The sequence below is a fragment of the Dermacentor silvarum genome, chromosome 1 (genome assembly GCF_013339745.2).
Source record: "Dermacentor silvarum isolate Dsil-2018 chromosome 1, BIME_Dsil_1.4, whole genome shotgun sequence".
NCBI lineage: Eukaryota > Metazoa > Arthropoda > Arachnida > Ixodida > Ixodidae > Dermacentor > Dermacentor silvarum.
In genome coordinates, this window is record NC_051154.1 from 152,601,630 (window position 1) to 152,628,973 (window position 27,344).

General features: G+C 43.4%; 1 protein-coding gene across 1 annotated transcript in view; it reads left to right on the top strand.

Annotated features, from left to right (window-relative positions):
* LOC119436243 (ornithine decarboxylase-like) overlaps positions 1-26,002 on the top strand; it is a 31,158-nt gene extending 5,156 nt beyond the window's left edge. The window contains exons 3-9 of the mRNA XM_037703034.2: positions 3,312-3,388; positions 8,124-8,290; positions 9,708-9,842; positions 12,887-13,052; positions 21,267-21,420; positions 22,985-23,088; positions 24,972-26,002. Coding sequence (XP_037558962.1) covers positions 3,312-3,388; positions 8,124-8,290; positions 9,708-9,842; positions 12,887-13,052; positions 21,267-21,420; positions 22,985-23,088; positions 24,972-25,298 — 1,130 coding nt within the window. The 3' untranslated portion in view covers positions 25,299-26,002. The remainder of the gene's footprint in view (positions 1-3,311; positions 3,389-8,123; positions 8,291-9,707; positions 9,843-12,886; positions 13,053-21,266; positions 21,421-22,984; positions 23,089-24,971) is intronic.
* Positions 26,003-27,344: the final 1,342 nt, after the last annotated feature.

A 27,344-nucleotide genomic window follows, 5' to 3' on the forward strand; every position in this document is an offset into this window, starting at 1 on the left:
TTAATCAATACTACCGGCTCTTTTACAAGAAGATTATTCACTTTCAGAGGTCAATATAGACTGGGTGCCGGGACATTCTACTCATTTCCACACGAGAAATCGCACCTGGTACACTTTCTTCAGTCTTTCGCTCAATCATTCTTCGTCCAACAATCACTTCTCCGTTGGGACACGCACTCCTTAATCTATCCGCGTGTGCTCCGCTCCCCGTAATCTTTCTCGGTTGGAGAAAGCCTCTCTCTGGAGATACGGGCTGAAGAGTCCTTATGCCATCCATCACTTTGGCCTGGGGCCAACACCCCAAAACCCCGTGAGCCCTCCAAAGTGGGTTGCTCCAGCATCTAAGTGTACATTTACCACCTGTTGCAGCTCAGCCCCACAATGCAGGCTATACTCGAGAAAGGATATTAAGAGCTGCAGAGCTGATCAGACAGAAAGTTACACTTGTTTGCATGATAAGTGCAAACTAATCATGCAAACATAAAAGCTTCTGTGTAAACTGCGTGCAATATTCAATGGGTCTAAATTACTAGACTGGATTACTGACTACTTACAATTAAGAGAGAGCACTCTGTAAAATACTGTACAAACAGAACGACGCACACATCAAACAGTGACTAAAGTACATGTAACACATGCATGCTATAAGTCCCTACGCTACAAGGTTCTTGCTCGCGCTCACGTCCTCGTCGTCTTCAGTAGAAGGAGACCGTGACGGGACGACTTGGTCGCTGAGCAAGACGTAGTGGGTCTCTCTCTCTCTCTGACTGTGTGAGTGACTGACTCTTTACGATTATTTATATTCTCGCTCCTTATCTGTTCTTACCCCTTCCCTCTCCCCAATCGTAGGGTAGCCAACCGGGCATGTCCTTGGTTAACCTCCCTACCTTTCCCTTCTCGTTTCTCTCTCTCTCCCTACAATTAAGAACTCAATTCGTCACTTTTAATCGCGCACAGTCAACATCAGTCACAGTCACATCAGGTGTGCCTCAGGGTTCGGTGCTTGGACCTCTGTTATTTGTAATTTACATTAATGATGTAGTAAATGTTACTGGTAATGCCGCCGTCAAGGTGCGTCTATATGCTGATGACTGCGTCCTATACCGCACTGTTACCAATGCTAATGATCAACAAAAATTAAACAATGTTTTTTCATTGTTCTGCGAATGGCGTAACACTTGGCAAATGAAAATTAATTTCACTAAAACAGTCGCAATGACCTTTGGTAACAAAAAGAAGCCGCTACATTTCTCTTACAATGCCAATGGCAGTTACTTGTCCAACGTTAATGACTTCAAATACCTGGGTGTGATCTTTTCACATAACTTAAAATTAAACACATTAATCACATCTCGGGGAAAGCACTTCGGAAACTCGTTTACCGTAAACAAAATTTTAAAAATGCAACAAAGGAATGTAAACTAACTGCTTACAAATCGCTCGTTCGCCCGATGCTGGAATACGCGTCAACTGTTGGTCCCCTCACTGTGCTTGTTACATTGACCTTTTGGAATCAGTTCAGAAAAAAGCAATCAGATTCATCTATGGTCATTATGATCGCAACTTTTCACCTTCATCACATGCTCACATACTATCATTGCAGACTTTGAAACATAGGCGCACACGTGAACAAATCATATTGCTTCACAACCTCAATCAGACGTCATCCGGCATTCAGGCTTCCTTCTCTTTTAAATCTCCTAGCACACGCGCAACCCGTCATAGCCTATATATATAGACTATTTTAAGTTCTCTTTTTTTCCGCTCACAGTTGAAATATGGAACAACTTGGATGGTTCGCTACGCGCATTGCCTTTTGCAGAGCTCATGGAGCAATTACCTAGCCATATCGCCTGTTAATCTGTTTTGTATAATCTTAGTGTTTCGTCTTTTGTTTGTACTAAAATCGTGTACCCAATCCTGCTATGTCTCGAAATAGAGACAGCAGTATTTGTAAATAAAATAAAAAATAAATATAAAAAGTTCATTAAGCCACTGCTGCAATTTCTACATGGGGAGGCCTCCATGCTTTTATATAATACACGTATGTGTATGCGGGGCCAGAAAAAAAAAGTAAACACACCACTGTGGTGATGTGCAATTAATAATCGGACGCGCGAAAGACTACGCTAGCGTGTGTCTTCTGCGCCTGGAAGTTTGTGCGGGCTTGACGGCGCGTGCCACGGAAATTAAGGAGATTGAAGGTGTACGCGTATGTATTTCGGAAGCAACAGCATGCAATGCGCTCAAGCACCATAGCTGGTGCGTGATGCAGAAGCATTTCACAGCGTTCCTCTTGAAAAGACTGCTCTTCGCTGTTTTTGATATCCCAGTCAATGAGGTATCAACGTTGTGGTGTCGTAGTGGTCGTCGTCGTGCCGTCATTGTCGTGGCATCGTCGTCATTCTGTAGTGTTCTTTTTTGTTGCATCGCCTGCGTAATGCCGCTTCGTCGTCGCCGCCATGCCACCCTAGTCGCCACAACACCACTATCGTGCCGATGTCGTCATAATGGTGCCGCCATGGTTATTTACGCAGTGTTGTCGTCGCCGCCATTTATTTTAGAGAAGATCGCAAAAGATTGCAGGAGTTTTGCTGGAGTTTTGAGTAGTCGCGGAAGTACCCGCCGCTGCATTAAAGGACTTCAGAACCGCAGGAATCGCAAAACAATTAAAATTAAATGAACTTGGAGAAACTGATGGCGGACACCAGTGCCAGTATATGTATTTCTTTAAGTGGTGTGCAGACAAGTGATACATAGAAAAATACATTCAGTAGTTATTGTATCGTGAGTATGCGCTATCTATCGCAACGTTTTTCATGTCTGTGGATTCGTAGCCCGCGCCGACGTATTGCCGGGTTCCGTTGCCATCGTCACCATCGATGGCCTGATCTCAGATTTAATGTAATCCAATCCTTTCAAAGCACCTGCACACATAAATATCGTAAATATCAGAGAATATCGAAGAGAGGATCACAATCATACATTTTTATGTTCAATCTACTTGAGTAGACTTCCACGCACAAGTCGCAACAACAGTGTCAGCTAGCAGATGCTCAATTTCAATTCGCGGGACAAGATACATACTCGTATATTCTGACTCGTCCGCACGTTCGGGATGGATCACAAGTGTCCATATGTTTCACCTCTACCTTTTCTGGTGGATCCGAAGAGAACAGCATTTAAGACCTTAGGTTCCATCTGAATGCCCCGAAGAATAAATAATATTGCTAGCCGCAAGTGATTCGTAGTTTTCAGGACTTGTTTGTGTTAGGACTTATTGCTTACTCCTACTATTCCCTCTGTTACAGCCATCAAGGCATGCTCAGACCCTGTAATACTTCAAATCCTCAACACCCACGGAGTGAACTTCGATTGTTCAAACAAGGTATTTTCTTAATTAAGATAATAACACGTCCACAAATATTTTGTTCCCGCTGTTGCCGTTTCCTGAGGTCTCAAGCGTCGACTGCACGGAGTTTTTCCGGAGATAAGTTTAAGTCTCGAGAACATATGTAGAGGGAATAAATATATATAAAACGTATACATTGTGTTCATGAACTTAAGACAGTACAGGAAACGAAGACAGGCAGACAGACCCTTTCCTACGCTGTCTTACCGTAAAAGTCACGTTGAACCACCGAGACTAGCTTGGGACGCTTCTTTGTATAAAATGCAGGCAAACTGTATGTTTGGCCACATCTCACTTAGGCAGGCCTCCGTGTGCAGTAATGCCCAAATCTCAATGCGAATTGCAAAGGACACCTGAGACACTGTGTAAACTAATGTGTGTGTGTGTGGTTTTTTTTTTGTGTCTTTTTACCATTTCCATGCGGCAACACCTTACTAATACAAGGTGTTCCAGCGCTACTTTATGCCAATTCTCAAAAAGCAGGTTGGGCTACCTGAATGCAACCAAGTATTCTTCACTACCCTCTCGAGTAAATATGTATATTTTTGCTAAATATTATGTCATTATTTTCAAAATAATTAACCAACTCTAAGAGTATTTATTTAAACCCAAAGCTCTCAATGCCTGCTGAGAAATATCCAATCTATTTATTTTCATGAATATTGCTGCCATGGTTTTAAGTTTTTGGCGCTACAAAAAAGAAATAGTGCGAAGCTTGAAAAAGTACTACCTAAAAGTACCACGTGATAGCACCGCGCACTTGTGTGTCGGGACTTCTGTGCCATCTTACAAGTATTCCAGCAAGTAATTCGTTGCCCGCAGACCCCAGACCGTTGACCGCAGACCGCTGGCGAAAATGATGGTCGAGAGGCGACGGCCACGATCAGTCGCCTCGGATGCAATTTCATCGGTCGCCAAAACCTCCTCGGTCTTTACGCAGTCTGTTAACAACCAAAACGTTGACTTCGTCAAAATTAGCCCTGCGCTAATTATTCATACAAACAAGCGCCATTATGACGAAGTACTTGGGGACTCAATAATCGTTCGTTATACAAGTCACTTCGTTGAATAGATCGCGCACCTTACCTCTGGCAATAAAGTAGGCTAAGTTAGTTCCGAAAAAAAAAAAGCCTTTATGAATTTGATGAGATCATGAAAGAAGTTGCCCATTGTCTTTTAAGAGCACACTACGTCTGATGGAATGTGCGACTGCAGCATACCGAGGTTCAAGGCACGCTCCACGGCGAAACCTGGGAGCGACGCAACGCACAACAGTAGAGTGTCGAATGTCGCTGTTGCCCCCTTTGTTGTCAAAATTCTCGGCTCGCGCACTGTCTATTCATCACGGGGGACTTGTTCGACCTTCGCCTTCGCCTCCTTGCTATCCTCGATGGCTTCGACGATGTCGTTGGTCGTCAGTTCCGAGGAGAGAATCAAGCCGTCATCAACAACGTCGTGGTGAAACAAGCGGTGTACATGTTCAGCGATTCCTGGGTATATTTCTTTCTCTTTTTTTATGTAGGGTTAGGGGGGCTACTATAGAGATACGTCGAAATCTGGACTCTACCGGGCGGCTTTTGTTGGGGCGCTCTCTATATGAGCCCCGGTTCAGAATCTCTCCAAGCGCCTATTAACGTGGTACGTTCTTTTTTTTAACATCTTGCGCGCTTTCTTTCGAGCCCCCCCAAATTTTAATCACAGTACCTATCTTGATGGAAAGCAGTCGGTTGTATATTTCTCAATAGGCACTATAATGCCTCTATTGGTGGATTTGCAGTTAAATCAATACTTTTAAAGTTGCTTTTTTTTAATTTAGTAATTAATGAGCTATATAAAAAAAAAGACACCGAGTTCCTCAAGAGGACAGTGAGCACTACTAAGAACAATGCTGAGTTGGCGGCGTTCACGTTGCTCACACCTGCTTTTTTAGGTCTTGGACAAGGTCACTGAAGCACTGCACACTCGTCTTCGACAGTGGATTGCGAAATACGCTATTTAGTAGTCAGTAGGAGGTGCAACCCACACTGTTTCCAACCCGAGAGTATTTCACGGGACTCCCAGATTTCTTCAAACATTCTGAGTCTCCAAATGACTTTGTGGAGACAGTAATCATATGCATTGGGTTCCGTCCTGGCAGTATTCGAAAGCCGGATTTTATTTCAATTCTCAGCTACACTGGACACTAACCTTAAGCAAGTTGTGAAATACAGCTGGCTAAACATGGTCAAAAGAGTTGACAACTTTTTTTTTTTGTCGATATAGGCTATGAATCTGTACAATGGCAAGGCTGAACGTCAAGGTCAACTTGCTTCTAACATGTAACAACTTCCGCGATTAAAAGCGTATGCAGAATTATGTCCCTTTGTGCCCCAGACCCGTATTTTTACGAGCTTTACAACCTACTAAAATATACCGAGGAATGAAGAAAATACTAAATGACGCTAGACGTTTTTCGAGACACATTCCCACCTTCGGTCGCGAATTTTGTTAGAGAATAGTTCCCAGGTCTAGTAGTCCAGGATCTTGTGGCATGAATTGGGGCAAGAAGAATAGTGTCATGCCTAACTGTATCAGCAGGGTGTACGGTTATGGTGGCACGTAGCATGTGCTCGCGCCACATTTGATGGGCGGCTGACCGAATTGGCAATAATATATTGCAAACAAAACGGTTTATAATAACGGCACACCGCGAATCCCAGTACCCAACAGGAATATAGTAAACTAACCGATAGCTCACAAGCATCTCTGTTGAACAATATACATGCTACTGTGACCCTATAGACAACACTTTTTTTTACGTCTGTCCAGTAAATATAAGATATTGGTCTCTTCCTGAGTTTCATTAATCTTTGTTTTGGCAGAAGGCAACGCTGTTTATTTTTTTAATTTCCAAAGGCTCGTTTTATATTAACGGTGAGGCAAAAAAAAGACATCCTAAGTTTTTTTATGCTTACACCAAATTTCCCTCGTTTCCCTGCACCGGGCTCTCAATAACGCTTTAAGTAGGGGGCGATAAAAGCGCAAAAAAGGTTCGGTTATGTTACATTAGGTTAGGTTAGGCGCAGCGTCGAGAATGCTGCATTCTGATGTCATGAACTAGAGAGGATCAGCAAGAGTGTTTTGGTGTTCCGTTTACCGGCAAAATTTGAAAAAAAGACGCCTGTATTCCACCTTTGGAAGTGCATGTACAGCGAGGCTATTGCCGACGTTACACAAGCACCACCACCACAAGAGACGTTCGGCACGCGCTCACGCACGTGTACGGAAGTGCAGCATACATCCTCATTCTTCTAGGCACTCCACCAAGCGCAAGGGCCTTATCCAACTTAATGAATGTTTGAAAGTAAATTGCGTCCGAAAATGCGTGAAATACGATTTACGATTTAAACACAAGCTGCATACATAATAGCTTCGGATTGTTATTCGAATATACAAGAAAAACATAAATACGTTTCGCGGAAACTTAAACACAAAGCCCTACAGCTGCCGTTTGTTTTTGGGTGAGCACAGACCGGAAAATCCCAACCAACAAGAGGCTAACAGCTTCGCTGTAAACAGAAAGAATCCTGGCTTAAGAGAATGCGAGACAGTTTTCGAACACGTTCGGGATCTCCAGGCAATGCTGTCGTGAACATGCGAGCAAAATATTATTCAATCGCATGCAGCAGGGAGCCTGCAATCTTTTGCAGCCCCCTTTCTTTTGACGCCGTCAATGACGCCTCAGCCAGTGCGACAGCCCATAGACACCAGCCAATGAGCGATTGTTCATGGCCATGAGTTACTCCCGAGGAAAAGCTCGCGCACGCATGCACACCCCTCTAATCTTCTAACGAGCAGGGAAGATGTTAACGCGTCTCGCCCGTCCTGCCGCCGCTATATTGCCCCTGTCGAGCACCTTTGTCAGACACCAAGCCTGAAGGGTTACCATAAGTAGTTTGCGGAAAGAACAAGAAAGAAACGAACGATAAGCAGGGCATTGGTATCGACGCCATCCCATATCAGAAGAAACGTTAAGCTGAGGGGGAATGAGGGGAAAGTTAACATTGCGCGCTTTAGACTTAAGTGCTTTACCAATATTTCTTCCCGAATATAGTGCAACATTAAAGTGATGGGGAAGAAGGACGACCCTTTCTCTAAAGAACACGATAAGACAGCACAGCTTGGCTCGAGCTCTTTTCTGTCTCGGTAGGCTGGCCTTTCGTGTTCTTTGGAGCAACGGTCCTCCTCGTTCTCCTTCTCTTCAACGTTACAATATTTTTTCAGAATAAGTTCTGGAAAGATTAAGACTACAGAACACTGAGCAATTCGTCCTGGTTCGCGGTTAAAACAAATTGTTAGGCGAAGACGAAGACGAAGGCGAGCGACACAACAGAATCGACACAACACAGCCAGGAATATATTCATTAAAAGGCGTCGCACTCATTCGAGTTTGTTGCAGTTTTCCTATAAATCTGGCTTCAACAATGAAAGAATCCCTAGCTCATCTTTGATAACTATCTCTAATGGTCACTAAAAGGCAGAATCAGCGCATTCTACTCCAGTGAATAAACGTTAAAGCTATCATTCCTGTATAGTTATGCATAACGGCAGAGTGTGTAAAATGGCACGCAATCGGGAAATGGTCTAATATACGCGAGGAGTAATATACGCGACATGTACATGCTGTTTAATTCCCTGTACGCAACAAATTCGGGAGACCTTTTCCGTGCAGGCCGAAATGATGTCTGTATTCGACATGGGCGTCACTGCAAATCGCATCGTGTACGCCAACACGGTGAAGTGCACCTCACATCTGCGCTTTGCGCAACAACGAGGAGTGACCCTCATCACTTTCGATTCAGCGGAAGAGTTAGAGAAAATCGACGACCCAAACGCGAGGTTTGTCTATGACAACTCTGCTGGCTTTGTCGTGTGCTTCGCTGACTGCCCTTGTTCTTTGTCGACTTCACTCGCTGCCCCTCTTCGTTGTCCTCCGTCGCCCCATGCCTCTTTTCTTTCACTGTGGAGAAACAATGCAAGAATACCCGCGTGGTTGATATGTCCGTCTTTAACTCATAAACGCTGCCTGTTCAGCTCTACCTGCTTTGCGAGCCTAGCAACAACTTTCATTGAATACTACCTTAGTTTCGCGACATTTGGTATTTCGCCAAATGGCTATGCGTATGCGTAAGTGCTTTACCAATATTTCTTGCCGAATATCGTGCAACATTAAAGTGATGGGGAAGCCAAATGGCTATGCGTATGCGTAAGTGCTTTACCAATATTTCTTCCCGAATATAGTGCAACATTAAAGTGATGGGGAAGAAGGACGACTTGGAGCGAACACACGAAGAGCAAAAAAGGACCCGCAGCTGCTGAGCATGAGGTCACAGGTGCGATTCGAAGCAGCAGTGGCCTAACTACTCAGGCGGCGGAATGAAAAACATTCCTGTATCAAGCTTATGGTGTACGCTAAAGAAATCCCGGCGCTCAAAATTATTCCAGAGTTCTTAAAGCAATGCCTTTGCTATTTCAGTGTACGCTAAAGAAATCCCGGCGCTCAAAATTATTCCAGAGTTATTATAGCCATGCCTTTGCTATTTCAGTGTTAAGAAAGTTATGTGGTCGTATTCACTCGATCACTTTCGAGATGATCACTTCCTGCGGACGCGTGGCGCTGTGCTTTTCCCATTTTTCCATACGTGCCTATATTTATATAGGCATGGGGCACTCTGAAACTTCAGTGTAACCTCTCGCAACAAAAATGCGATATGACAGAGTGCAGATCAATCTGAATCATGACAGGTAAGTCGTTTGGGGATTCATGGAGTGAAAATCTGAAAACTTGGAGCGAACCCACGAAAAGCAAAAAAGGACCCGCAGCTGCTGAGCATGAGGTCACAGGTGCGATTCGAAGCAGCAGTGGCCTAACTACTCAGGCGGCGGAATGAAAAACATTCCTGTATCAAGCTTATGGTGTACGCTAAAGAAATCCCGGCGCTCAAAATTATTCCAGAGTTCTTTGCGACGGCGGCTCTCCACAATCAATCAAAAAGCAACAAAGGCGCACGTGCAAGACCTTTCGGCTTCGTGCTCTTTCATCTCTGCGGTATTTCAAATTTGTCTCCACTAGTAGGCTGTCGCTCCTGCATGCCTTTCACGACTCTGAAACCAACTTTGCTTTTCTGCATGCTCACTGCTTGAATGAAGTTGCATGCATTATATGCAAAATAAAGCACTTTTCATCAACCAATTTAAGCCACCAAGTATAAAGTTTTTCTGAGGATAAAATGAAACTGTTTTGCATGACATCCAGGTTGCTGCTGCGTATAGCTGCAAATGAATATGGTGTACAGCAGTCCATGAATGCCAAATATGGGATTCCATTCCATGATGCAAGAAATGTTCTCTCTGCCGCTCGCGATATGGAATTGAATGTCGTTGGTGTGTCGTAAGTATACCTCACACATTCTAATCCTGCAAAATGCAAATGGGGGGCATGATTCGATAAGCTCATTAGCATGCGCGCATTTCTCCGGAGCAATGTCAACACGTTAAACACTAGGAAGGGCTGGTGGGGAAGTTTGTTTCGCGTAATGTGGACACAGCACCAAACACGTAGCAGGCAAGGAAGACGACGACCGACAGTTCACTTTTCCTGTCGTCTTTTAAGCCTTCTGAAGTGTTTTAAGCAGTTCATGTCTTTTTATATGATGCTGAAGATAATTGAAGCCGAAACAATCCTTCGGATAGTGTACATTAGCAAAATGAAGCTTTGGTTACACTGGCGCTGTGTACACTCGACGACAACTTTTCGTGGCAGCGCAGCCAAAGTTACGCGGGCGGAGCTTCTGTACATGTGTTACTACGCCAAGTAGTCTGAACGTTTTGCGGTTTCGCTTTTACCAGCACTTTTTCATATGAGCCCACTGGTTATATCAATACTATACATGAACTAGTGCCAAGGCAAATAGATATGCATAACATTTATGAAAAGTGAGCGTAAATATTATTACAGTTAAATAATAGCACATTGAAGGAAAGATTAACTGGAATTGTTAGCGGAGGTCTTCTCTAAAACGCATTACTTCAAGGTCTCCTCTGATTTTTACGCCTAGCCGCATGCTATTCAACTACGCGCAGAAACGCGCACAATGCGGTGTAGTAATGTTCTGTGGCAAGCGATAATATATTTTCTATTGCGAAGGAATGTAGGAGGCACTTTTTTAAAGCAAGCATTTTTATAAGAAAGTCGCAGTTTTGCCCGAGAGGCGAAGCATCGATTGCGATAGCAAATTAGGGGACAGCTATACGAAGTAAGAAGATTTATCGGCCGTATAAACTTGTTAACATTCGCTTACTAACTGAATTAACGAGCATGGTGTCACGCGTGCAAGTAAACATGAACAAATTTCACTCTATGACACCAGAAACTCGCTGTCGAAACGCTGGAGTGAAGAAGCCCTGCAGCAGCAGCGATCGAATTGTTTGTTCTTTGTGCTACCGCTCGCTTCAACGCGAACTAAACGGCGAAAACACAGAGCACGGTGGACTGTGGCCCGATCGCAGATCGCTTTCAAGATAGGGCCTGCGCGACAGAAGACAGCGCGCTTCCTCCCCGCTTGCACTCGTACATGCAGCATATGGCGCGCGGCGATGATGTTATTGTCTTTGGCCTTTATACGGATCATTACGGCGACGGCCGAAATGCGCCTGGAGTGTCCATATAATTGCTATCACAATTAAAACCACGGACCAGCCAGGAGCTGCGCAATCAGAATTCCTACGTAAAGGACGTAATTTCTATGGCATACATGGCAGGCGTTGTTGGTTGTTGACTTTCGGGGACAGAATAGCTATCGCGACATTTGGCGTGGCCGGCAAGAGATGCGTCGGCGTCTATACAGGCAGCAGCATTCTGGCACAGGCCAAGCACGAGGTTTTTGCACAGTGGAAGGAACGCTATCAACTGCATAATAGATATCAACGCATCTGGTGCTACAGGCGAAACCTTGAGAAGGTGATTGTAGCCCTGAGGTTGATCACTGTGGTCTCAAAGTGCCAGGAACGCCGTCGCCCGTACACGCTGACGCATCCGGTGTTACACGCGAAATTTTGCTAGAATGATTCTATGCGCGACAGTGAACTACTGAGAAGACCCGCCGTAGTTGCTTAGTGCATGGCTATGGTGTTGCGCCAAGGCCACAGAAGTCGCATTTCGACAGGGGAAGGGGGGGGGGGGGGGGGGAATGCAAAAACATCCGTGCACTTTGATTTATGTGCACGTTAACGAACCTCACGTGCTCAAAATTATTCCGCAGTCCCCCACTATGCGAGCCCCATAATCAGATCGTGGCTTTGGCACGTAAAACCCCATATTTAATTATTAACGACTACCAATATCAATCCTGAATGCCATAGCATTTATGAAAAGGTCCGTTTCTTTTTAGTGCTCTTCCTAATCCCAGTTGTGCTTTCACATTTGGCGGACTCATTGAAGAAGGCCATGTAGCCAACCATGTTTGGCCATGTTGCAGACTAGCTGAAGAAGGTTACGTTTTGCCATGTTGCCAAACAAAAATCGTTTACTCAGCCAGATATTTATTGATTATGGAAAGAAATCTGGAATAAAAAAAAGAAAAAATCATTGGCACGTTTTCTTTTACTGTCCATAGTCAAACTATGTTTACATTCGCGGACAACATGAAGGAGCGTACTAAAAAAAGTGCGCTTCGGTTGCGTAGCATTGGTGCGCTGCCACAGAAAGTTGTTGTTGCTGTTGCCTCAAAGTTATCGCCGGGTATAGAACAGTTCACCTTCTTTTTAAGCGAAGCTTTATAGGGCCAAGAGTGTCGGCAGTGGTGGTGGTGGTGGTTGTGGAGGAGTCACGCTGAAAAGTGGGCCGATCCTGGCGATAGTACAGAAAAGGTCCAAGCTCAATGGCACATACCAGGGACAAAAAAGACAGAGAGAAAGAGAGAGCGAAAGAGAGAAAGAAATAAAGTGAGAAAGACAGATAGAGAGAAAGAGAGAGAAAAAGAGAGAGAGAGCAAGGAAAGTCACCACGAAGGTCAGAGAAAGAAAGAGAGAGAGGGAGAGAAACAAAAAACTAGGGAGTGAGAGAGAAGGAAAGATACAGACAGAGAAAGAAAGAAAGTCACCACGAAGGTGGTGTCTTTGGCATAGCTATTTGTTTTAAGGATGTCGAAGGAGAACAGATTACTTTTTGATCAGCGGAAGCGTGAACTTGTATGCACGTTACGTGCTCTACGTTCTAAGGTAACTGAAGTGTTAAAAAGCGGGCAGCATGGTATAATGTATAATGTATTATATTATTGCATTCTCACATTCATAGGTGTTGATTCCAGCTGTATCCTACATTTTATGACATTCGACATCTTGCACGAGTGTGAACTTACAGGCAAAAGCAAGCGCTAGGAATGTATCTGCTGTTTACCTCCGACTTGGCATCACCTTGCTTCATGTTGCTCGCAGATTTCACGTTGGGTGCGCGTATAAGCACCCCGAAATATTCGCACTGACAATCGCTGATGCCAGAACCGTTTTCGACATTGGCATCGAGATGGGTTTCGCAATGACAGTCCTCGACATCGGGGGAGGATTTCCTGGCGGCGTTCGAAAGAAAGACCATTTCTACAAGGTTTGGAAACAAGTCCTTTATTTCAGCGATGCTCGAACTTTCAACAAGCAAATAAGCACCACATATTGTTTCTGGTCAAACTTTACTGGCGGACGTATTCCATAAGTAAAGCCATTAATCATGTATCATGGGAATAAAGGTCATGGAGTCTCTTTTTATTCATAAAATACTTATTGGCCAAAATAATATCTCATGAGTTCAGGAATGACTGTGTTGAGTTGGCGTATAATAGGTGAAGGGTTTAAGTTCCGGAGTATTCAGGCGTATTACGTGATTGCATAAAGGCCTGTACAAGAAATCGTAACACTAAGACCCTAGTCGAAGGCTGGAATCAACCTTTTAGCGTAATAATGCGATACGTCATCGTCTTTATCTTACTATTAGTGCTAAAACCCACATTACTCGGAATTGTGTGTGTATATCAATGACGTAGAGTTGTCCTTCGAGTCGTAAAGATTCAGCATAACGAACGAAAGGTTTGAAAAAAGTTAAAAAATAATTACGAGGTTTTACGTGCCAAAATCAGCTAGTGCAAGACAAGGGTAATTGGAGATCGCCGGGAGAGGCCTTCGTCCTGCAGTGGACATAACTATAAGCTGATGATGATGACATGCCAAAACCACGATCTAATTGTGAGGCACGCCGTAGTGGGAGACTCCGGAATAATTTGGACCACCTGGGGTTCTTTAATGTGCACTTGAACCTAAGTACACGGGTGTTTTCGCATTTCGCTCCCAACGAAATGCGGCCGCCATGGCCGGGATTTGATCCCGCGACCATGGCGGGTGTCTGAAAAAGGTAACCGCGCATCACGCTTTACGCGGTAATCTCAGCAACTGCCTTCTTCACGAAACGAGGTCTAGCGAGTCTGAAGGTTTTTTTAAGGCACTTTGCATACAATAGGCACTCAGCTTTACTGTTATCTAGCGCTCTTGGCATGGTTGCGGGATTAGCCTGTAGCATTGTTATTGCCATTGTTCGCTGCGCGCTTCCTGCGTGGCCGGCAGAATTTCTCAATGGCTAAACAAAGCGTTGAAGTGCAAAGCGCCACAAGCTGCGGAAGCAGCACCGTGCCGGTAGGGCTACTCGTTCTCAAAAACATCACCCCTCCGAACAACGCGGACGTTCGAGCTTTTCTCGACTTTATTTCAAAGCAAAACTTTCTCTATGAACCTTCCCGGACTTTCCTGATCGTGGCTGCTGGATGCTGCTGCTGTCTTGCCGAATAGCTGCCACTTAACCAAATTCACTAGCGTGTTTCAACCTCGGTCCCACAGCGCAGCATCCTGATGCTCTGACCATTAAGCCTCAATCGCACTTCTATCATGCCGACGCCCACTAGCTCTTTGGGATCATCGACGCGTGTGTCACATTGCGTAACACGGGTGTGCAAGAGAACATTCGCGAGCGCCAATTTCCTTAAGGACGAAGACCCGGGAATGAAATGGGCAAATTTATAGCAGTTGATTAACCGCTTCCCGAGAGCTTCACATAAATTTCAAGGATGAGGATAATTTTTTTCTTTAATAACTGAAGCAAAATGCAAAAGCGGGTGTCTTCAGCACCGGCTATCCCAAATTCTCAGATAAACTACGTAAGCATTTTTAAAACATTAAGAGAAAGCTTGACGAAAGCAACAACAAACACTACACATACTAAGACACAAGTAGTGTCACTATGCGGTACACCGGCACCCAGCAGGATCTTAATGTTTGGTACAGCTCCCCCCCTAACACAAGTCAAAATGATGTAAATAGTGTGACTATGGTCACGAGCACCGGAAGAACAATCTAGTTGTTTGGTATAATCACCATATCGTCATATGCAGACAATCCCACGCGACTCTTATCAAATATATGCAGTATTCAAAGAGAGAAAGAGAAAATAAGAAGGGAAATGCAGAGACGTTAACCAGATTAACTGACCATTTGGATACTATGCACTGGGAGAAGGAGTAAGTTCAGAAAAGATTAGAAAAAAATAGAATAGAAGATATGAAGACTATCTCTCTGCACAAACACAATGACTGTTTGACGACGATTATAGTTTTTCAGTCTATCTGTGTGCTTTTTTCAAAAAAACACACTAGTGCTTTTAAATCATGACCATAAAGATAATGAAGCCAAGAAAAGCATCGGGTAAATTAAGTGTGGTTGAAGTTGGCATGTAGGAAATAATGAAGAAAAGGGGAAATGAAATGTTTTCGAGTGCTTTTAAAGCAACTCACGTTGGCCTCGGCTAGGACCAGGGTCTAAGAATTTGATGTTTTGTAAGGGGACAGTTGTCCACAAACTTCCCATTCTGTACTTCTGGCCATTCCAGTGAGGGAGGAGTAGGCATTTTTGAAACTACTACGTAAACTTATTGAGCGGAAAGCATACCACGGATATGGTACTCAGAAACATAATGCGGAAGTGGTACTCAGAGAGTCCTCCATGAAATCGCTGTCGACTAACAAGCCGCCGAGAGCGCTGACTCTACTTATCAGGGCGTGAGCATTGTCCAAGCACGGTGATCACTGATAGGGGACATTTTTCCGAGAAATGTGGCTATCTCCTCTACAGGAATGTCGCTCAAGCCAAGTACCAGTTCTAGTAGCTCAAGCTGAGCAACAAGACCCACTGAGTATAGCTAGGGTGCCCACATGTCAGGTCTACAAACATTTAAACGTTGCTCATTCTAAGCGGATGACGGAGAGCGTTTTGAGTGCAGGAAGTGAACTTTCAGCAATCAAATTTGAAGTCCTTGTAGTGGCGCTGTTGTACCATCGTGTTGCTTTCATTCGTAATCAGTGGCATAGCAAAATTATTTTCTTTAATACTGAAACGTTATGGAAAGCATGGAAAATGACTTCATATTATATTCTACAGGAAAAAGTTCTGCAATTCAACCGGATTTTAGTGAAAACAGATGCCAGCGCACAGCTGAATTTCTTAGCTCGTCTTCCTAGCTATGACTGCTATGTCTGAGGCATAGTGAGCAGGCGAGACGGCAAAGCAACTCCCACATGAAGGCTTACATTTATTGCACAACCCAAACTCATTCCGTTCAACTTTCAAAATTGCTATATGAAACGTCAACTTAAGCACTTTGTCACTCTTTTTTAGCGACAGCCGCTTCTAAATATATACCCGGCGACCTGGGAACATGGAAATTTCATAATTCTCAGGAATGGGCAATTTCTGGTTGATTTGAGATCAGAATATCGCAATCTCAAAACATCATTCATGACTTGGTGAGAAGTTTAGAGCGATTGGCTTTGGTAATTACGCTGAAAAAGAGGCTAAACCAAAAGAAAAAAATTAACGTTTGACAGTTTGCGAAGGTTTTCTGGTACAGAGTACAAGCATAGAGAAGTACTGCAGTGGCCTCCATATTTATTAAATGGATTTGGTCAACAGCACTATAAATCTTTCAGTTTGCTACATCTGAATATGAAAAAAAAATTAAAACAAAAGGCAAATCGAAATCGAGTGTTCTTTTATGTTACAAAGCAGTTCAAGCACATTCACTTGTGCCATTTATTGAGAGGAAGCATTAACAGATTATCGTACATTGGACGGTGTGCAGATTCCGTCAATATAGTGTGTTTGTAACACCGACACATCGCTATATTCCATACCATTAATTTGCGAATGATGACTCATGAGTCTCTCACTTTTAAAAATAAGTATTTCTACCCTTGAAAGCACACTTCGCGCAAAATAGCGGATGGTTTAGTATAATGTCTTTACTTTTTCTAAAAAAAATTGCGCTCAGAAGTTAGTACATTTCCCATTACCTAAAAACCTCTGCCCCATTAAATAGGCTAAAGTTAACTTGCTTGAGCAAAACAGCCCGACGAACCATTCGTTAGCAACCATTGCAAGTTGTATGCCGGAGTTCGGTTTCACTGCGCGATTTCCAGCAAAGCATGTAGTTTCCGAAACGGACTTTAACGACCTATTGAAATGACCATAGGGAAACGTTTGAGTTAGTATGCAGGACGTTAGCGGCTATTCATCAGAACCTCACTCTGTTACACATTCACTTGTTAGCTACTTTGTGAATCATGTTGTTTGCCAATAATGTTGCACGATGAACTCACTTTCCTCGTTGTTTTCTTCTGCTTTTTGTTCATCTACCTAATCTAGTTTTGTATACCACGCTTGTCTTTTCTGTACATCCTCTTTTGTGTATTAGATGGTATGGGCACCCGTACAAAGGCTTCATAGCTGTTCTTGGGTACTATAAAAAAGAATAATTTATTATTAATATTATTACTATTATTATTATTATTATTATTATTATTATTATTATTATTATTATTATTATTATTATTATTATTATTATTATTATTATTATTATTATTATTATTATTATTCCTACATCTGGTGCTTTGCTGTTCGATGAAAACCTAATCAGCGAATGCCTTAAGCACTTGAAGCCTTCCCTATCCTGCGGTGCTGAAGGCATCCTCTCCACAATTCCAAAAGCTTACGGCAGTATTTTAGCCCAGTATTAACATCTATATTTAATAACTCTTTGAATAACTCCGCTTTCCTTCATTTGGAAAACTGCTCGTGCTTTCTCCTGCATTTAAGTGTGGCTGTAAAACCGATGTCTCGAATTTATCGCCCGATTTCTCTTCCCTGTGCCACCTATAGGATGTCTGAGCTTGCTCGCCACAGCATATTGTCTTTCACTATGAGGAATTCATTGATTCCGAATCAGCATGGATTTCTAACCGGCCGCTCCACTATCACACAACTCGCCACTTTCACGACACAGATCTCCGCCCCGGTACTTCAAAGGGGGCAAGATAACAACATTTACTGTGACCTCAGCAAAGCTTTTGGTGTAGTCAGCCACTCACTGCTTCTGATCAAGCTTTCAGCACTTTGTTGTTTACTCGTCAACTGTCAATATCTTGCGCAGGTATCTTCTTGATAGATCATGCTATGTTAGCGTCAATGGCCAAACGTCTTCTTTTTACATGGCAACTAGCGCCGTCCCTCAATGATTACTATGAGGACAACACCTTTTCTAATTTTTATTAATGAAGTGCTCAATGCTATTCAAAATTCTTCTGTCCTTCTATATATGCTGATGACATCAAGTTTTTTAGGCAAATTCATACTGTTGATGACTGTGGCATCCTGCAGTCTGGCCCTTCTTTTTAAATAATACAAAGATGATAACCACACCTTGAATGCTGCTAAGAACTAAACCGTGACCTTCACACGCAAAACAGCGAGCATTTCTTTTTTTCTTGTGTATATTCTGTACCATTGTGTAAGATTTGCGAAATCAGTGATCTCGGTGTACTTTTCTGCTAACACTAAATGCGTTGCAATGTCGGTATTGCGTTCTCTTGGTGCTGTTTGCAGAATATCGAGGGAATTCAGTTCTCCTACACCGTTCCGCAAGTTGTACATAACACTCATTCTTCCTCAACTCGAATGCACGTCGGTCGTCTGTAATGGCATCTCTAGATCTAACAGTTACATTATAGATCGAGCCCAGAAAAAGTTTATAAACATATACAATCACCGCTTTGCTAGCATGGGCACTGGACCTTGTTCTAGCACTGTTGGAGTATTGCCATTGCCCTTACTTCCCTGTCGACGTAATTGCCCTGACCTTCTGTTTCGTTTCAAACTCCTTCACGGTATCCTCACTTACCCGGAACTCCTCAGTTGTTTCGCATTATGCGCGAGATCACCAAGAACATAGACATTTCCATTTTTTACCAGTCATCACCAACACTCAGCCGTCCATAGAATACTGAGCCTTTATAACGATTATTTTTATGATGCCGATATTTTTCATAACCTGGCTGTCGTTTTTCTTATGGGAGCTTTGCGTTGTTTTGTCATAGTTTCACACATTGTTCAATTGCCCTTCTCCTCCTTCTTCTTTTGTATTCACCTCGCACTTTGTTGCATGTGCAGTCTTCTTTTCAAACTTGTTCTTTTATTAATTGTTTTTTTTTTACTTATAATCCCCTGCAGTTTATTATTCTTTTAATGTATGCGTGAGCCAGTACTCGGACCTTAGGGCTGTTCCTGCGCACGGTAAATAAATAAATAATTGATTGATTGATTGATTGATTGATTCATATTTCTCCACACAAGGCGGTCTTTAAAATTGCCATTTTTTTTCATCTTGCTTTCTTCAAAATGTGTTGTCAATTATTTCAGTTCCGAGCTCCGCACTTTCTCTTGAACCTTCTCTCTAGCTGCGTTCCTCTTCTGTCTTCTGATAGTTTTTCTCTTCTTCCGTATATGTACTCCGTCTCTGAATCGTCTGTCATTGCTGTATTGTTGCTCATTATGTAGCTGTTTTTCCAGTCCTTTTTGTTTTCGTTTTTCTTTTCGATTATATTGTTTTATCCCATAACTTTTGGTCGTAGCTGTATTACATTTTGAACTTTTTTTTCTGTGCACGAGCACCCTGACCTCACTGTTATTCCTCGACATGTTAAATAAATTATTGATTGATTGATTGATTGATTTCTCACTTTCAAACTTGTGCAGAGAAGCATAAGCTATTCTTAAATGCTTCCAAAACTATGGTATTAAGCTATATGCGGAAAAAACACCGTGTGCAATTTTCATACACTCTTCGTCATGCTCATTTGACCACGGTCGATGAAATGAAATATATTTTTGTGTACTTAGACAAAATGCTAACCTCTCTTCACGTGCTAAATATGCGAAACAACGTGCCCTTTGCGCTCTAGGTATTGTTTGTCGTATATAGCATTACTTCCACTCCCCTGCTGCCTTTCTGAAATTGTATTCCACTGTGGGCCTTCCACTACTAGAGTATGTCTCTGTATTTTGGGGCGGAATGCCGACCTCATTGAATGCACCCGGAAAGAATTTATATCTATTTTCAAGCACCAATATTGCCGTTAGGCGACCATAGTCTAGCCCTCATACGTCAATTCGCACCTCTAAAATTAGGACTTATGAAATCAGAGCTTCTTCTCCTCTATAAGGTTGTCCATGGCACTATACATTGCCCAAATCCTCTTGATCATGTACAACTTCTGTGCCACAAAAGTATACCAGTCAGTATTTCTCGTTTTCTGCGTGGCCTTGTAGCAGTAGAGATTGTTCTATGACTGCTCGACTACAAAAAAAATGTAATAAGTATTCTGCCTGCATTGACACATTTCAGAGTTAATTCGAGTTAATCCCTAGTGTTTTGTGTCATATATGCGTAGACAAGCATGTATGATTAACTCATTACTTTTAGTAGTTTTAGTTTATGGGCAGCAGTATTTTTTCTATCGTTATATCTTTCAAGACGTTTAGTCTTCTGTCTGTTCCAAGCTTTGCACTTTCTCTTGAGTCTTGTTTCTAGCTGCGCTCCTCTCTTGACTTACCGTAGTTTCTCTTACACGTTCTCCGTCTTTCAATTGTGTGTTATTGCTGTATTGTTCAATACGTAGCTGTTTATTGAGTTCCTTTTTGTTTTTGTTTTTTCATTTTATTTTTATTACATAACTTGCAGTCGTAGTTGTTCTGTGTGTGTGTGTGTGTGTGTGTGTGTGTGTGTGTGTGTGTGTGTGTGTGTGTGTGTGTGTGTGTGTGTGTGTGTGTGTGTGTGTGTGTGTGTGTGTGTGTGTGTGTGTGTGTGTGTGTGTGTGTGTGTGTGTGTGTGTGTGTGTGTGTGTGTGTGTGCGTGCGTGCGTGCGTGCGTGTGTGTGTGTGTGTGTGTGTGTGTGCGTGCGTGCGTGCGTGCGTGCGTGCGTGCGTGCGTGCGTGCGTGCGTGCGTGTGTGTGTGTGTGTGTGTGTGTGTGTGTGTGTGTGTGTGTGTGTGTGTGTGTGTGCGTGCGTGCGTGCGTGCGTGCGTGCGTGCGTGCGTGCGTGCGTGCGTGTGTGTGTGCGTGTGTGCGTGTGTGTGTGTGTGTGTGTGTGTGTGTGTGTGTGTGTGTGTGTGTGTGTGTGTGTGTGTGTGTGCACCAGCATCCCGACCACAGTGTTGCTGCTGGGCAAATTAATTAATTTATTTATTTATTTCATTGACCGATTATTATTATTATTATCATTATTATTATTATTAAGTTTGTAATGTATGTGTGCGCCTGCACTCAGACCTTAGGGTTGTTCCTGGGCACGTTAAATAAACATGATTGATTGACTGATTATTATTATTATTAAATGACGTACCAGGAGCGAATCACCAATTATAATTCCGTTGCACTGCTTTGCTCTTTAAAGGTGTGCGAAGCTGTACGATCTGCCATCGACCAGTTTTTTCCTGCCTCGTCTGGTGTCGAGATAATTGGTGAACCGGGACAGTTTTTCGTCACATCCGCGTACACTTTGCTCACGAAGGTGGTCGGCAAGAAAACGAAGGAACTCGTCATTGACGGTTAGTTTGTCAATTTTTTATGCCTGCACTGGTTAACAAATATTTCCCGCCACATTCAGCAGAGCAGCAGTAAAGTGCATTAAGCTTTCCTGGCTATAGAAAATCATGTCACTAATTGGTATTGCTCTTTTAATCCCACAACGGCGAACGCAGTAGGGCTGCGATAAGTGTGTACCATGTTTTCTGAAAACATAATGTGTAGCCCAGTGTGGCTATAGAAGGAATGACTTGCAAACTCGCGTCACGGAACATTCGGATGTGCCGGCCATGCTTACAAATCCCATTGAGGTTCTGCTGCACTTACTGGTTCATCGCCATACCCTACAACCACGAGAAAACCAAACAGGTTTCAATAACGTTGTAGAAGGAAAGTGTCCGACTCAAAGTGGCACAAAAGCTGGTAACATCGATGTGCGGCTTGCAGCCGTCGCCTAAGGAACATCCTCCGAGAGGAAAGCCTGCCAGAGGAGGTGTTTTGCCCGCCTACCTACCTACCTAGGGTTCCCAATTCCCGAGTAGACAAATTCGGGAACGTGAGGCCGCTGGCGACGACCAACCCTGTCAGTGCCAGGAACCGCCAGTCTGCACGTGCAACAAATTTTAACAATTTTTTTAGTCGCACCGTGTCGCGATTTGCAACAACACGAAGCATACTTGCCTGATCTAACACAATAGTGTGAATGGTTAACGCGTACGACACGACTAGAACCCCGACAAAAATGAAACCGCCTTTACGTTTACCAGAAAAAAAGAAGAATATGCAAACAAGCTGTCAGGGATTATAACAAAGAAATATGGTCCATTTATTGTAATCCAACAGAAAAAAAGCAAAAGTCTGGATATTGGCCGTTCCGATATGGTAGAGTCGGGACACGGGACATTTACGCAAAATTCGGGGCTGTCCCGCTAAATTCTGGACGGTTGTCAAGCTTACTTCTGCCACATGCGCCGACGAAACGAAGAGTTTCGTTGAAAGGCTCCGGTAGCTGAAAAAAAATGCGCAGAAGTCAGAAGCCGAGCTCAGCGATCTAACCAGAACACTGTGGAAAAAATTTCGATCACAACATTCGACTTCCAAGGCGCTTGCGGGGATTGATACCGAGAATAACACCTCAAAGGGGAAAATTTTCATCCCCCTGACTGTACCACGAAGCTGCAATTCACTGTAGTAACGCTGTGCCTAGAATACTGGCAGATTGTACAGATTCCTCGGAAAATCAGCAGGTATCTGTGCGTCACTACATAGCGTGCGCGCATAACGACTTTCACGAGAAGACCCAGAAGAAAGAAATCGCAACCACTGATAGCTGTTGTCTCTGTTAACTTTAGCCAACCACGGCCAGGTAGTCCTTCCTGAAAAAGAGACCAAACCGGCATTGCAAATTAAAAGATTTGTTGAGAAGTTGGTTGGAGCAGATTTAGTCCTGTTTAAAATGTCACCCATTCAGGCCGATTTCTGTCAAAATGTGACCTATCGAAAGCTTGCCTGTTAAGAAACCTTTAAAATTGTTGGTTAGAGTGAACATCGTGTATTCTTCGTGTTCTCTTGTTTCGTATTTCCTAGGCCTGACACACACGCATCAAAACGTGTACATAAATGAGAGCAAATACAACTGCATTCCTCGGGACCTCTACCCGTTCATGGACATAAGTTACCGACCACTTGATGTAAGTATTTCTCCATGTATTTTCAGGCACCTACAACACCAGTCTTCCTTCATCAACCACTAAGTTTATTTAAGTGGCTAAAAGTTTAAAATACCGTAAGGTTCCACCTCCACTTTTGTTTTTACCTATGTGTCTTCCGCACTGCACTTCTAATTGACTTTAAAAAAACGTCAATAACTTGCAAGGGTGCGGGCTGGATTGCATGCCTTAGAGAGGCCGCATTTTCTTTGGTACGAACCGAAAAAAAGAAGGGGGGGTGGGAGACGTGCTGGCGTAGTGGGATATCCGGGTCCGAATAAGTTATAGGCATAGGTAGCGGTACAAGAGAGATATATAAGTTCTAAGGAAAAGAAAAATGTATACATGTAAATGTATATATTTTTGTATAAATGTAAAAGATATGTATACAAAATACTAGAACGAAAAGCGTGTATAACACACCTGATTGCCTCAAGCAGGCTTGATGACCATTTATCACCACCCTGTTTCAAGGGGAATGCTAATAAATCATTATCGTCATCATCATCATCTTCTTCTTCTTCATCTTACGTTGGGAAGGAAGGGGGAGGGGGGGAAGTAGCATGCCTGAAAGTACCTTCTTGCCCAAAAAACGAGTTTATAGAATATGTCATTTTTCGTGCTCCTTCTCCATTAAAAAGTGCCATTACGAAATCTATACGCATTAGTGTTCTGTCAAACTAAGAATTCTGGTTTATTTACGCTCCACCTTTAGCAGTGCTAACAGACTTGAAGAAACCGAAATGTTAAAGCCATGCTTATGAATGTAGAATGAGTCTTGTGCCACGTGCCTGCCACTGACAGAAAGGCGCCTCCATGGCCTTTCTAATGCGCAAGAAGTAGAATTTATCGTGACGCCAGGAGCCTCCTCGGAGCAGTAGATGTTAAAACATAGTAGATGATATAATTTTGATGGGAAAGTGCTGCAAAATAAAACAGTTTACGCCTATAACACCCGCCTACCACTGCAGGCACCAATTTGAAAGATTGCGGGTGACACTGAAAGCTTGATGTAAACATATATTCTCCATAAGGTGAAAACCACATGATTTTCCATCCCAATTTCAAGTCGTCCCAAGACTAAGCAATCCAAAAAAAACGACATACAAGTTCTCTTGCTGCCCGCGGCCGTGTGCGCGCACTCTTTGATGTAGCTGGCTAAGTTTCCCCTGTTCAGCTTGATGACAAGCAGCTGCGCTAATTATCTAAACGCTAATGACTTGCGATGGCCTGTCAATTTTCTTCCAAAGTCCGCCAAGCTAACTAAACGTACAACCTTCGTAGAAAGCGTATGGACTGCTTTGGGCTTTCACGCGAGACCTATAGATGGTGAGTGCGAGCGTTCTTTTCATTCTCCAAGATGTCGAAACAAATGGTGAACCACAGGAAATCTCTGAAAAAGCCAGTAGTCAGCCTCGCGGTCGCAGGTAACCCAGCGCATATATTTTTGGCAAAGACAGGACCTCCTTAAGGCAAGATCTCGGATACTTAAGTTATTGAATGCTAAAGTCTGGGATAGTTTCTTCGTCCTTTTGTATGATCTATTTTAAACACACGCATGAAAGATTACCATAGCTGTGGAAGAACTGAGCACAAGAAGCTGAGAAGTAAGAGAAGTACTAATGAGGAAGAACAATAATTAAAGATTAGCTAGTGCTTCTGAATGCAGGAAACAATAACAACCTCCTGTTGTTCCAAAAGGCATTATGCCAAACCACCTCTTTTTTTAACCAGAGAACATACTACCGTCACCGCTCTCACATTTTGCTCCTGCCTTGTATTTATCTGTCTACTAGACGCTCATTCCTTCCATGGTCTTGTTAGCTAAACTGACCTAACATTTTCTGCAAACCATTGTCTTGCAGCCGCCCTATGAAAGGCCTTTAGAAGTGCTCACCACTCTCTGGGGTGCTACCTGCAATCCCATGGACTGCATTCTGAGCAAGGTGCCATTCTTCGAAGTCTCCGTGGAAGAGTGGCTACTAATGGATAACATGGGCGCCTACACGCTCGTGCTGGCCTGCGGTTTCAACGGCTTTCCCATGCCAGAAGTGCACTACATATGCACGGCAGAGATCGCTCCCCAACTTCGTCGCACCATCGACGCCATGGTCGTCCGATCTGGCTACGGCCACTTGCAACAGGCTGTCAAGTGGCACCGCATGCGAAACAGTCTGTCACATAAGGCTTAGTTTAGCTTCGCTTAGCTTAGCTTCCCGCCTGCAAAACTCGATGAGCAGACTTTCTGCCAGCCGCAAACTTAATGCACTCGTAAATGGAGCTTTCGGAATGTAATTATTGTGGGAACGTGCTCCGTCAGTTATTTACCTTAACTGTTACAAATACGTACAGTGGAGCGCATTAAGCAACATGGTATGGCAGTGAGTTTTGTTGTAAATTGAATACATTCTTATTACATTTATTTTATGTCAAGTCTCTAGAAGAGACCCCCAGTGTGCTAACACACCGAAATTACCAGTCGGTGTTAGCTCCAACGGCATATAAGAAGTTCTTCCTTCACACCCATTTATCTCTACCTTTATTCTGTCAGAAGTTGTGAGAAAACCATTGTACGACTCCGCGTGTAATCGAAAACCGTTCTTCCCAGCCCTGCGGAGTCCTACAGTCAGCATCTGAACATTTATATAGCCAGTATCATCAGTATGCGATACACTATAATTAATGTCTTGTTGACCCAATCTATAATTTTACATGCGTGGTGCAAAAATAGCAGCCCCTGCTGTGGCAGACTCGGATATAGTTCTGTCTCGCACAGTGACCTATTATGCCCGTAGTACAGTTTCTTCTGAATTTAAAGTACCTGATACATTACCGCCTTTTTCCAACAGCGGGCTCTAACTTTCCCTGTCGCTTCTTTTAAGCAATAAACCTGTGACTTTTTCGTCGTTGTCTTCATGTCAACTAAATAAGCCTGAACAGGATTTGCTGGAGAAAAAGTATGACACGTACATGTTTTCGTCTACCATTTGGGAGAGATACCTGTAAGTACGAATTTGTAGATTGGCGCAATAACATACTGAGGGCTAAAATTTCTGCGGAAAAAATTGCACGGCCGACATACCGGTATGTGCGACTGCAACGCATAAAATTTCCACTGAAATTCTTGAAAACCTTTAAAAGCCAAACTTCAAAAAAGCATTATCAAATTTGTAGAAAAGTGTTTGCAAACGCCGTCGTCTTGTTTTTTTTTATTGTTATTATTGGTTTGCTAATGTGATAGCATCATAGGTGAACTTCACTCACTTTGAAGGTATCTAACAGAAGATATGGTCCGATCCCAAAAGCAGTGCAGTCTAACAATGCGTCTCGAAGAAACAGCTGTCATGAGAAAAACTGGCACTTAATGCACGTGCCAGACGTTTCAGAGAGCTACTTTGGCACGAAAGAAGCATGTGTGCGATCGTGCCCTGATGTTTAGAGCGTTGGGCTATAGTGCTTAAAGGTAGAGGTTCGATCCGACCATTGGTCACGCATTTATTTACCAAATTATGGGTGGACTTCACCACTCACTTTGCGGCATCTATAACAGAAATCTCCAGGTGTGTTGAGCTCACATAAGCGCGTCACATTGTGAACGAAATCACAAGTTTGTAAGAGATACGAAGCATAGAAACGTCACTTTCATAAATGAGGATGTGCAAGGCCGCCCGTTAGGCACGCGCGGGCTGTTGATGAGACATCACAGTCATCACAACCTAAGTACGTCATCGCATACTCAGTTCAATTAGTCGATCTAGTATATATTAAAGCCAAGCTTTCTATGTCTCACTGATTCGCCCGTGAGCGCCCAAAACGCATTGCAGGGAAGCCAACTTTCACTGTGTAACTATTTGCCCATCTGCGCACACAATAGAACAACGGCTGCGCATCTGCGCACACCATAGAACAACGTCGCACGACATACGTATCGCAGAACACTACAGTTTACATTCCCAGTTGTACCAATAAGAACAATGCGAACTGCAACGCCACCTACCCATACAAACTGTATATATCTGCATTGGATTACGCGCGTCACGCAATGCATTCCCGGCCGTCATCATGGGTATACCGCGGGTGCAGCGCATGGCAGAAGAGGCTGCCGTATACGCGAACGTAAGCGCAATCATGTCAGTGAGGCCGATCCCGTGTATCGGCAACGGCAGAGCCTCTGACCGTCTACCACAGCGATCACAAGACAATACTGTGCAAGTGTAGAGTCGTCCGTGAAAATGTGA